Consider the following 13,429-nt stretch of genomic DNA (forward strand, 5'->3'; position numbering starts at 1 on the left):
CTTTGTAATGTGTTTTGTTGTGTCTTGTTCACATACAACAGCGTTTCCCAAGCCCAGTCCTTGCGCCCCCCTCTCTGCATATTTTAACTATTTTTCTCATGTCCCTCTTAGTTAACACACCTGATTCAGATCATCAGCTTGTTAGAAGTGAGCTCCGTGCATGAACTGTGTTTCCGATTGACATGCTCCCTACACAGTGTTCTTTGCTCCCAACTGGAATCATGGTGAAATATCCGGTGATGTCCATTTCACAGGGCACTTACAGTCGAATAAAACAAACATCGTACATCATAAGAGATACATATGAAATCTGCTGAGTGGGGGGCGACGCGATGACTGGGATTGGGAAAGCTGACATACGATATCATATAGAGCATTTGGTTGTATACTTTGAGCTTAATTTATTAATATAGTTTTCTAGGTGTAGAAATTACACTTTACTAAACTTTAACTATAAATAAAATGAAAACAGAAAATATAAAAATCAAGATTTTAAGATAAAGACTAAGATAAAAAAATTAAAGGATTAGTTCACTTTTAAAAAAACTTTTGCTGATAATTTACCGAATAGCTGGAAGTACCGAGTCAGTAGGCTTTTTAATATTAAAACACCCAGGATACGCACACGAAATGGGCATTTTAAACGATAAACTGACACAAAGACATTTGAATATGTGTATATGGTCCTCCTTCTGCACATTTGTAAACACTGACTCGGTACTTCCACCTAAGTCAACTGTGACCTTTTCCACGTAATTGCGTATTACGTGACGTCACGAACACGCATCACAGAACAGAGCAAGGCGAGCATTTGTGCTTATAAAACTTAAACTTTTTAATTTATTTTTGAAATGACCGATCGTTTCGCTAGATAACACCCTTATTCATCGTCTGGTATCGTTTAAAGCCCTTTGAAGCTGCACTGAAACTGTCATTTTGACCTTTAACCGTTTGGGTCCCAATGAAGTCCATTATATGGAGAAATGTTTTCATCAAAAACCTTAATTTCTTTTCGACTGAAGAAAGAAAGACATGAACAGTAGAAGTGCTTCAAGTAAGACACGCATTGTTACTCACGAGTTGTACTTTAAGCATTAATTCTGTTATCATGCTGTAGGTAACCAGGCAGGTCGGCCTGCAGAGAACTTGGAATCGTCAGGACAGGAGGAGCAGAGAAACGGCCTCAGGAAATCCAGCAAGGACCGAAAAACTGGCCATGAGGAGTCGTCCCCCTCTGCCACTCAGGGAGCATCAGCAAATGAGAGGACTCACCCCGCAGGGGAACGGCCCACTGATAGCACAGATTTAACTGACAAGTGTAATGTGAAAGCGGAGGGGGAGGACAGCTCAGGTGTGATGTGTACCTCAGGTGAGACGGACATCCCAAACGCTGACGCTGCTACCAACGACCTGGATTTTGACCTTTCCAGCGACAGCGAAAGCGAGGGTAAAATGGGATTATGTGACAGTGATGGCGAAGCCAAACAAATCCAAACAAAAACAGAGGAGTGTAAGAGCAAAGAGGATTGTGGGGAAGGGGGCAAACAGAGGACAGAGGGGGACGATGTCCCAGAAACAGATCCCGAGGATCTCGGTGATTTGGGCAATGGCTGTCCCGACAAGAAAGAAGTGGAAACTGAGTCTCAAAACAGTGAGCAGTCAGGCGTCACCATGGGTGAGGAGTCTTTAGATCACAGTATGGAGGATGAGGACGATGAGGAAGAGGACGACATTGACCAGGACGACCACCTAATTTACTTGGAGGAGGTTTTGGTTCGCATCCACAGTGAGTATTACTCACGCTACGAGGCCTTCCTCAGGAAAGAGAGTTCGGAGAGTCTGGACATACGGAAGATCATTCCCGAACTGAAGGGCTGCGCGTTGGCGGGCACCACCATCATCTTCAGTGGCCTATATCCCACCAACTACCCAATGGAGCGCACGAGGGAGTGGTACCACGCCAAGGCGCTGGGTGCCAAGCTTGGCAAGACCCTGGTGCTCAATGCCAAAGACCCAAACCGCACTACTCACCTTATTGCTGCACGCGCAGGTGAGTCTTGCATGCTTCAAACACCAGTTATGAAGGGATGTTTGCAAAAGCGACTAGTCGTTGTTTTTTTTTAATAACTAGCTGGTCTTAAAGGGTTAGTTCACCCAAAAATTTTAATTCTGTCATTCGGTACTCACCCTCATGTCATTCCAAACCCATAAGACCTTCGTTCATCTTTGGAGCACAAATTAAGATATTTTTGATGAAATCTCAGAGCTCTCTTTCGTTGCACACAAAAAGTATTCTCGTAGCTTCATAAAATTATGGTTGAACCCCTGATGTCACATGGACTATTTTACCGATCTCCTTGCTACATTTCTGTGCGTTGATCTGGGTAGTATCCTTGCTGTCTATGGAGGATAAGAGATCTCTCAGATTTCATCAAAAATTTCATCTTAATTTGTGATCCGAAGTTGAACAAAGGTCTTACGGTTTTGGAACGACATGAGGGCGAGTAATTAATGACAGAATTTTCGTTTTTGGGTGAACTGACCCTTTAAGGACATCCTGGGGGCCTGCACGTTTAATCAAAACAAAGAGTGAGTTTCAGAGTGAAGCACTGTTCTGTGTTCATTTACACATGAGCAGCTCATGAGCCATGTTTTCAGGGTCTCAGAGCAGCTCGTTTCGCTCCATGCAAACTCCATCTCTGCATCTGAGTTTTGGGTCGCTTTAACGTGCATTTTGCATGAAAAGTGAGATGCGCTTTTAACCTGTTAACGTTCACCAGAGCGACGTCGCACTGAACACTCTTTGTTTGCATGTGTCATTGTTTTCTAATAGAATAAATGAAACGGGACAAAGTTAATCTTGTCAAACTATATATCATTCTGAGGGTCTAAGCCTCAAGCATCGACGACAGATCGCTGTTTTTCGATGGAAAGCTTATAAGGAATTAGTGGCACAAATTTGCTACATTTGTGTAAGCAGTACACATCCAAACACGCAGAATAAAAAAGCAGTACGTACCTTTATCATTGTAATAACGAGCCACAAACGCGTCCACTGCTGAAATCCCAGTTTAGTTAGAGAGGTGAGGGTCCACAGAACACTTTTAGTCCAGCGAAACAATAACGTTGTAATAAGGATGAATATTCCTTTGTTTACGTTTCATTTCTTCAGAGAGTTATTGTTCGCGTCCGTTATGGAATAAATTACGCTCAAAAACAGCGTCTTGGTGGTAAAAAAAACAAAACGGTGTTGCAGCATACGGTTTTACAAATATAATGAGACCGTCTACGGAAAAAACGTCTCAGAAAAGCGGAATATAGATTATTTGAATTTGGCGCTCCCTCCTGCCGGCAGTGACGCAACTGTCATCTGAGCGGGGCGTAACTTAGCGATCTGCTTTATCCATAAAAAACTGTTTTTTTTTTTTTTCTTCTACATTTTTTATGTGTGTGTGTGTGTATTGTGTGGGGAATGTGGCCGTGTCTGCATGATTATAATATGTATGGACGCACATCAGCGTGTTTATTAGCGACTCTATGACGGCTATCATTGTGATTCATTGATCAGCTATTGTTGATTATATGGCCCATCTGTTTGATTATAATCTGAATGGAAGCACATCAGCGTGTGTTTACTGACTCTATGACCATGTCTGGCAATATCACTTCACGTCTGGCAGTGATATTTATCATTGTAATAACGAATAACGAAGAATACTTCAGTATACATACTATATACAAAGCATTTTTTTTCTATTTTTTTTCCTTTTTTTATTACTCAAATAATTATTTTTGTATTTTTTAGTGCTCAAATAAATCTGTCTATTATTTTATAATTGAAAAACTATGCAGGAACATGTATAATGACTAAAATAGCTTGTATAATTCTGCAATCCATTTGGTGGTTATTTTTCCTCAAACAGGGGGGTGGGGGGACTATAAATAGTTTCAGAAAAAATATTGCAGGAATCTCATTTTTCATGGTATCTTCTTCAAATTTGAAATATGAACTCATGAGACACATGGTTTTCGATCCATTACTTTTCTGGATTGCTCCAGGACTTATTTCATGTATTTGTATATGAAATAAAAAAAACATTCATTGTGGAAAAATATTTTTCAAGGCACGTCAGTGCCTATAACTTTTTATCTTTTTGAGCATTATCAACTCTGGATGATAGATAGTAAAGCCCAGAGTCTCTTCTTTCCAAAGATACCTAATTTGTTTGTGTAAGCACACTTTGTCACAAACTGTTACCATTTTAATTTAGGTAGGTTATTTTCACCTGCGAGGCCACAAATGGGGGTGAAGGTTAACAGGTTAAGCTGCCCGTTGTCAACAAAAGAGAAGCTTTCCACCAAAATAAAAGCTCTATAGTTTTACATTTAAAGATTGACAGCCATAAACGGTGGTGGCTGGTGAAAAATGCTTTCTTCAGTGATCATTGAGGCGAAAAAGCAACAACACTTATAGGCACAATGGCAAATTGTTGACAGCTGATCTTAATCAATAAAGGAAAATTGTCAAGCCAAGCATTTCCCTTTACAAAAACATGCAAGATCCATCTCTTCATTTAATCCAGTCGGGGTTAATTATTTCAACTCAAAAATCCAAAAAGACTCTTTTTGTAACAATTTTCTATCACGGTTACCACCTCCTATGCAAGAGAACCCTCTCAATGCTTCAAAAAAAAGATTCAAAATCCGATTCAATTTCCTCCGCCCCCGAGGAAACCCACACACACACTGAGACACACACTTGGACGATCAAGTGTACGGGAGTGGGAATTGCATAGGGGAGAGGTGGTAACCGTGATAGAAAATTGTTACAAAGAGAGTCTTTTTGGATCTTTGAGGTGAAATCATTAACCCTGACTGGATTTTATAATAATATTAACCTTTTTTGTTTTAGTCATATTTAGTCCATTTTTTTTTTTTTTTAAACACTTTAAAAAAATACAGTGAAATTTTTTAATAGTAATTTATTTTGGCTAATATTTTATGTAGTAATAATAATAGTAGTAAATATTCATAATAACATTCTTATATTATTATTATCATCTAGTCGTGTATATAATCATAACTGTTTTGGCTAAATTGTGCAGCCCTTCAAACAGGAACAGCATTTTTGTTTTGTTTTTATCAGAAAAATCACAATCCCCCCTAAATTTTCAGCTCTAACGTCCTTTATAATTATGCTGATTTGGGGTCAAATCCACTACACACCAATCAGACATATTTCTTACTGATGTAAGAACATTTAATTGCTGCTATTATATAAAGGGTATTCACAAATATTTTGCACCAAACTACCACAGTCCTTAAAAAAAGTTTCTTGACAGGTTTGTCTGCCGGTGTGTCAAATGCAATGCTGATGCAATGCACTCATATCTGGTTTAAGCTGTTATATTTAAATGGCACTAATCGATGCTCTGGTTGAGATTTATTAGGATCCGTTTGTTAATGTGATGAGGAGATCTCTTAGAAGTGTTGATTAGTAATTATTTAAGCCATATATGACTCGGCTGATTGATGCATTATGTATCATGAGTAGAGGAGATGAACTTTGTCTCAACTCTCTGCTAATCAGAGAGGTCAACACAAATGATGGCCATAGTAAAACGATTAGCGCTTCAAACCATCTGGAAACACATCACACATTTGTTTTGTGTCACTTCAGGGCAGGTTTGTTTTTCTCTAATTACTCGTATCTATAAGAGAGCAGCATTGTCAGTTCTCACATGTTTGTAGCAGGAAAGGATTTGGATGACACTGTTTCCTGTGAAGTCCAGGTGTGACACAGCACCTGTCAGAACTGTCTCTGGTACTATGATGTCCTTTTATTGTCCAGCTTGACTGACTGTAGACACTCCAGACAAAACATTTCCAGCAGAAGCACAAGGGCTTTGCTTTAAATGCATGGCACAATTTTAATTATGTGTCAGTGAGGATGTCAGAATGACATGATATTTTTTTATTCACATCTATTAATTCATAAAAAAATACATTAAAAATCTAATTCATACTTATGGTGACTTAAATGCATAGTTTTTACGATAAAAATGTTTTTTTTTTTTTTTTGTATTTTAATTGTTATATTTTATTTATTTAATACTTTTTGGGGATTAAAGTAAAAATTCTTGGGGGGAAAAAACTTGCTATTTAAGAAATAAGTGACAGTTTTAAATGATTATAATTTGAAAAAAAAAAAAAAAACCTTTTGTCTGCCAAATGAAAGTCTATTGGTGTATCCAACATGTAGTAAAACAAGAAATGATATCAAAGAGAAATCAAGGTTCTAAAAGTTCTAAAATATCAGATCATTTGACTTTTTTTATGACGTGGCAAATTTAGTTTAATTTGGTAAATGTAATATGGAGCAACTCCCCAAAAATGTTTATTTTTATTTTATTTATTTTATGAATTAAATAGTATTAATACTTAAAGAAATTACTTTGAAACATACATTTAAAAACAGTAAAAAAAAAGATGATTAAGTGTACAAAGTGTGTATTCAAAGTGTAAGAAAAAAAACATGTTATTACTTATTTAATAGTTACACCACAAGACATTTTTAAAGTCATTCAAATGTAAACTTTTCTTGAAATATATGTGTGTATGTGTGTATATATATGTGTATAACTTCTATATATATCCTAAGAATAACTTCTGCAGATGACTTGAGCTGCTGTTTCTCTTTAAATTCATTATGCAAAGTGTTAATAACAGCAGCGGAAGCAGCAGAAGGTCAACATCAAGTCTTCGTGAACTTTATTTATTCAAACTCAAATGAGTGTTGTTCCTCCGTGCTCATCTCAACACTCTCCGCCCCCGAGGAAACCCACACACACACTGAGACACACACTTGGACGATCAAGTGCAAACGTAATTACTGTCGAGCGCTGTCTAATTGGCCACCATTAAGCATTAAGCAAACATTTCCACACTCCAATGTCACCACACTGTCGTTTTAACTGTTTTCATCCACCCGTTCGTCCGTCAGCGCCCTCAGCTCTGCCAAACACCGCGACCACAAGACAGGTTTAATGTTGAGCGGCTAATGAGAGAGTGGAAGAAAATCCACAAAGCCAGACGGGAGAAAAAAGAAGCCGAGAGCTGCCAAACTTTCTCTCGCTGTACTGCATATTTTTTTGACAGCTTTTCACAGATCTCAGCCTTTGGTGCCAAATTATTTGTCTGGTGGCTGGCTTGTGTAATTGTGTGGATGTCCTTCCCGCTCTCTGATCCCTCGCTTATACAGACACAACTTTACACATGATCAGCGGCCACTCAAGATGTTCCGTAATGGAAGTCAGTAGGTGGCTGTGAGCAGATTTAATTCATGTCCCATTTGGACCGACATGATTAGTGCTGTTTGAGAGGACAAGCGTCACTTTTGCTCACGGCGTTACACTTATTTTAACTACACTGGGAGAGAAGTATATATGCATGTAAATATAGACAGAGGCAGAGTTGTCCAGCAGTGCTGTTTATTCATCACACATGCAAGACATACTGATTGCATTTTTTGTTTGGTGCATTGAGTTGCGGAGGGATTGCAAACACTGAAATCAATGCAAATCTCCCTTAATTTAATAGTACTTTCTGAAGCTATTCACTTCAAGATGTTCTTGCTGCTGGGTTTTGATCATTAAATTCCACCGTAACAGCTATTGTAGAAAGATCAAATCTTGCTTTTCATAGATCAAATCTTGATTCTCTGAGTGGCTTTATTGCAGATAATATATAAAGTTCTATAAAATAATACACTACCATTCGAAAGTTTGAGGACTTTTAAATATATTTGAAAGACGTCTCACCAAGGCTGCTTTTATTTGATAAAAAGGGTAATACAGTAATACTGAGAAAAACATTTTAAATTCTAATAATATTTCAATTTAAAAAATTTAATTTATTCCTGTGATCAAAGCTGATTTTTTAGCATCATTACTCCATTCTTCAGTGTCACATGATCCTTCAGAAATCATTCTAATATACTGATTTACTGCTCGAGAGACATTTCTGATTATTATCAATATTGAAAACCGTTGAGCTGCTTCATATTTTTGTGGAAATTGATAAATTTTCTTTGAATAGAAAGTTCAAAAGAACAGCATTTATATGAAATATAAATCTTTTGTAACATTATAAATGACTCTTTTGACTAATTTAATGTGTCCTTACTGAATGAAAGTGTTAATTTTTGCCAAAATAAATACTGTTCAAACATCATGGTTTAGTTTCTGAACTAAACTATAAAAATATGAACTCAGATGCTTTGTATTTACTATGGCTGTATGTCACTGTAGTTACAGCTGTTAGTCGCTATCTAGAGAAGGAGGATTACTTTAGCTGTGTGTCCACAGATGTTGCTCATTCCATTTCTATATATTGGGAAATAAGCTCACGAAGCTCACATCAGCTGAATGCTGTGGGGTTGTTTTTTTTTTCCAAAGCAATTTTTAAAACATTTACTGCATGGATAAAAAATTCTGCTACATATATCAGTTAAAAATTGCACTGAGGAGAAAACAACAAGAACAAAAAGCATTAATCTCTTACAAATTGTCAGCAAATCCTTTACAATTTACTGGTATTCAGATCAGAATAAGAAAAAAATATCAGAATAAATATAAGTATAAAACCTTAGTACTAAATTATGTATGAAACTATAAAATATAACTACTAATAATGGCATTCGTTATAAATAACATAGGCCTATAAGCATCTACCTATGCTATAAATAATGTGTTGTGTGCATGTGAGAGGCTTATCAGATATTGTCATCATCACTGTGGGTAAAACTATGGTCATTTTTGGTCATAAAGATAGGAATAAAACATCATTTGAAACTGTAAAGGCTTTGCTTTTATCTATGTATACTCAGAACAAAATTATACCTTTGTAAAATAAAGCAAGCCAACAGGATGCACTTTCCTTAAACTTTTGGAAAAATGAAATGAAACAGACTTGTTTTTTCCCCTTTTGTTTTGCTAATTTGTTAATTATATTTAACTGAAACATATTTTGTGTTGGCCTATTTATTTTGTTGCTATTGTCATTTTATTCAGTTTTTCTCAGATTTCTCCTGTTGTTTGTGCATGCAAAACTAAATCACTGAAAAGATTTATTTTTAATGGATCACATACACTTATTCATTAAATTCAATTGAATTTTAAGGTTACACTTTATTTTAAGGTACATTTAAGTACGGAGTGATATTAATTAACTACATGTATTTACTATATGGTTAGGTGTTAGGATTAGGGTTTGGTTTAGGGTTACTTGCATGTAATTATGCATAATTTATTGTTATAATAACTAGGGATGCACGATATTGGACTTTTGCCGATATGCCGATGTTTTTAAACTCATTTTGGCCGATTGACGATACTGATATATTTTCTTTTGTTTGGAAACAACGGCAAGTCTCTCCTGTGTGGAAATTATAAGCAAATTATTGAAAAAAGTTTTTAACAAAAACTTGTTTGTTAGAATTGAATAAACAATGAAGTTATTTTAAAAATAAATAAACTATATATCAATCGCTGCATTTATTTTTCAGAAAGATTCAGTAGTAACCTTAACATTTTATTTTAATATTTAACATTTGTAGATGGTCTAAAGCAAAAGAGTTGTAAAAATTCTGAAAATCTTTTAGACCTCATAATTTGTTTAAAAAATACAACATATTACACATTAATGAATAAATCAGTATTTAATGTACAAGTGTCATCTTATTCATGTAAGTTATAGATTCTGACCTTTAAATCAAAACATACTCCATTTTATGACATCAATTACTGCTTAATTTAATCAGAAACACATTCTAAATGTTAGTTGTGTTTTTTTACTTTCATTTTATTAGAAGTAGGCCAACAGCGCCCCCTACGGAATTAAAACTCTTTACCAAATGGGCATTAGGACCCCGGGGGGAAGGCTGCTGCTCCTCATGCTATTACTGTTTACTCTATCATGCACCGAAGGCATCATTCTGTATGTGCATTCTCAGTTTAAATGCAGCGATCCAAAACAGTGAACTTAATCACCATTCAGGCAAAACTTTGCTTCAAGAATAAGCTACACTGCTGACACATTATCTAATCGCTAGCACACCCAGAGCACATGTGAGTTAAGGTATTCTTCCTCTTATTGACAAGACATATGGGCATAATTTTTCATATCGGGCCGATGCCGATATTTACATTTTAAAGCCATTATCGGCTGATTCTGATATCGGTCCAATAATATTGTGTGTCTCTAATTATAACCGTAAGTTAGGGGCGGGCGATATGGGAAAAATATCATATCATGATTTTTTTTTTTTTAATATCACGATTCACGATTTTATCACGATTCTTTGTCATGTTAGTTTTACTATTTTGGTTTTACAAGTTGTCTGAGCATTACAACCAAACTAGAAAGACAAAGATACATGGCAGATATTTAGGCCAAAGTGGGCGAAGATAAAATCTTTGTCATCATTTTATCTCTCTTATTAAAAAATAAGAACAAAGATACACATTACAAATACACATAATATACAAATAAAACAAACAGTGCTTTATTTTCAGGTACAATAGGTGTATTTAGCAGAGCATTCAATGAAATTGAATGAACAAATATAAAAATAAAACACTAGATAGACTGATTCCTAAAGCAACTGTATTAAAGTTTTTCAGTCAAGAATAGGGAGTGATTTTTCTCTTTGCGTTTTGTTGTTTTATTAACATTAAATGAATACTTCCCCCAAAAATAAATATTCTGTCATCTGTCTGTCAATTCTGTCATAATGTTGTATTTTTATACCATCATTTACTCAAGTTGTTTTAAACCTGAATGAGTTTCTTTCTTGTGCTGAACATAAATGCTATTTTGAAGAAGGTGGAAAACCAAACAGTTGCTGGTCCTCAGTGACTTCCATAGGATTTTTCTTTCCTACGATCAAAGTCAATGTGGACCAGCAACTGTTTGGTTACCCTCATTCTTCAAAATATCTTATTTTGGGTTCAGCACAAGAAATTAATAGAGGTTTGGGACAACATGTGAGTGAGTAAATAATGACAGAAATTAAATTTTGGGGTGAACTATCCCTTTAATGACAGTCGACAGCATGTTTAGTGTCCTGTCCCTTTAAGAGCTGCACGCATCTAATATACAGGCACGCATCTGTTTCTCTCTTAACTATTTACTTTCATTTTAGAGATAACCAACTGAGTCTGTATGTAAACCTTGTGTGTTTTGACCGTATTAGCGCAAAAAGTAAGTTAGTTGAGTAATCAGGCGCTGTTAGACAGGCTTTTTAGTGTCCGTGCTTCAGGTGTATGCGCTCAGTAAAAGCGCACGTCAGACCAGCGCGCGAATGAAACATTTAACCAGCAAGGCTTGTATGCAAATAATGTACTTTTGCGATCGCGAATAAGTGCAGTGTCCTGTCAGAGTAACTCTACTGCTGTATGTCGTGTTGTACAGTATATAGAGACGGAGGCGCCAGAACTGTATTTGACATAATGTGTGCTGTAGCACGATACTACCATATTTCTTCAAAAGCAGATCGTGGAGACATTTTTATCGTCCATGATCAAAAATCGTCATATCGCACACCCCTACCGTAAGTACATGTAACGTGTAACAAGGGCAGCTTAAAATAAAGTGTTACCAAATTTAACATTGTAATTTTGTCAGTTAACAAAATAGGAAATGGGAAATGAACATCGTAATGTTAAAGAGTTAGCTCAGTCAGTGGAGAGTAGGTGGACTTTAGTGGCTGTTTGAATGCATTTTCGATTACCTTTGGAAATGGTCAAAAGTGGACAAGCTCAAAACGTTTTAGTTCCGTTCACACCTGTATTTAGCATCGTCAACTTGCGATTGGATTGACCAAAACGCATCTTAATATCAGGTGTAAACCGGGCCTGACATCCGTCATCAGTCCCAAACACTGACTGTGTAAATGAGACCATAGTGCCCCTGTAGCCTGTGCAATTCTGTTTTATAACTTTGTAGTTTTATGAACTTTTCAAACTTTGAATGTACTTTCAATAGCCCGGAGCAGTGATTGCAGTGGAAGAATAGAAAAATGTGTCTTGGCATTTTGCATTTGGTGGTAAACAATCTGTTTTCTTCTGACTACATTTCCTTGCTGCTGATAGTGGAGTGAGAAACACTGGGCAGAAGCGTGGTGTTGTTTATCTCAGTTGTTTTTTATGTATGCATGTCTCCGTCAGGTACCGAGAAAGTTCGTCAAGCTCAGGGCTGTAAACATCTCCATGTGGTGAATCCTGAATGGTTGTGGGCCTGTTTGGAGCGCTGGGAGCGAGTCGAGGAGCAACTCTTTCCTCTCAAAGAGGACTATAACAAATCAAACAGGTATTTATCTCTCACAGTCTCTTTCCCTTCTCTTTTGTCTGTCTGTCCTGATTTTCGTTTTCCTTTGTTCACTTGTGCCTTTCAGCATAAAGATTGTAAAAACAACATTCTGTCTTGTCGGTATTTTCTGTCGTGACTGCTGAACTTTTCATTGTGCTTTTCACTCGCTGAACTGCAACACTCATGAATAGAATATGACAAAACCTTGGCAAGAAATCTTTCAGCTTGTACTGACTCCTGCAGTATTAAAGAATTATTAGATTAATGAGTGACATGACTTTCCTCTGTGGAACACAAAAGGAGATGCCTAGCAGATTGTTAAAGGAAAGTGAACTGTGTCCAGGACTGACTCATGCAGGATTTTCATAATATTTGTTTACACAAAGTTACCATTTGGCTTCAGAAGGCTTTATAGCACATAACTAACTACACTATTGAAATGAACTATCTTTGTGGTAGAATCGACAGACAGATGACAGAATATTCATTTTTTTGTAAACTATTCTTTTAATGTTAATAAAACAACAAAACACAAAGAGAAAAATCATTCACTGCTCTTAACTGAAGAGTTTTAGTACAGTTGTTTAATAAAAATCAATGTATAATAATGTATGTAGTGTATAAAGTGTTTTATCTGCCGTTCTTTTTTATTTTGTATTTTGTTACCTTGAAAGGCTTTGTTTTTAAAATAGGGAAATTATTTTGGCTGTACTGCTCAGACAACTTGCAAAATAGTAAAACCAACATGACAAAAAATTGTGAAACGTGATATTCCTGAAAAAAAATTATATGATATTTTTGCCATATCGCCCACCCCTAGCACATACCATAGATAATGATTATAACACTAAGGAATGATATCACTGGAGTCACATTCAGAACAATTTTCCAGCTGATCAACACCAATCAGAATCCATTGAGCATTTAAAGTGGCAGATGACAAAACTGAGCAGTGTCATCTGTTGGTGTGGACTGTATTATTGTTATTGTTTTAGTTATCCTAATAATTATTGTTTTTAGTGTGAACCAACCTTTACGGTGTCTCTTATGCGCTTCTTAT

The 13,429-nt window shown here is 36.2% G+C and overlaps 1 protein-coding gene across 1 annotated transcript in view; it reads left to right on the plus strand.

Moving 5' to 3' along the window:
* The window catches only part of ctdp1 (CTD (carboxy-terminal domain, RNA polymerase II, polypeptide A) phosphatase, subunit 1), a 125,424-nt gene that overhangs the window by 13,926 nt on the left and 98,069 nt on the right, over positions 1 to 13,429 (plus strand). The window contains exons 8-9 of the mRNA XM_079442090.1: positions 1,118 to 2,050; positions 12,228 to 12,369. Of these exons, the coding sequence (XP_079298216.1) occupies positions 1,118 to 2,050; positions 12,228 to 12,369 (1,075 nt within the window). The remainder of the gene's footprint in view (positions 1 to 1,117; positions 2,051 to 12,227; positions 12,370 to 13,429) is intronic.

Source organism: Barbus barbus, assembly GCF_936440315.1.
Source record: "Barbus barbus genome assembly, chromosome: 19".
Lineage (NCBI taxonomy): Eukaryota > Metazoa > Chordata > Actinopteri > Cypriniformes > Cyprinidae > Barbus > Barbus barbus.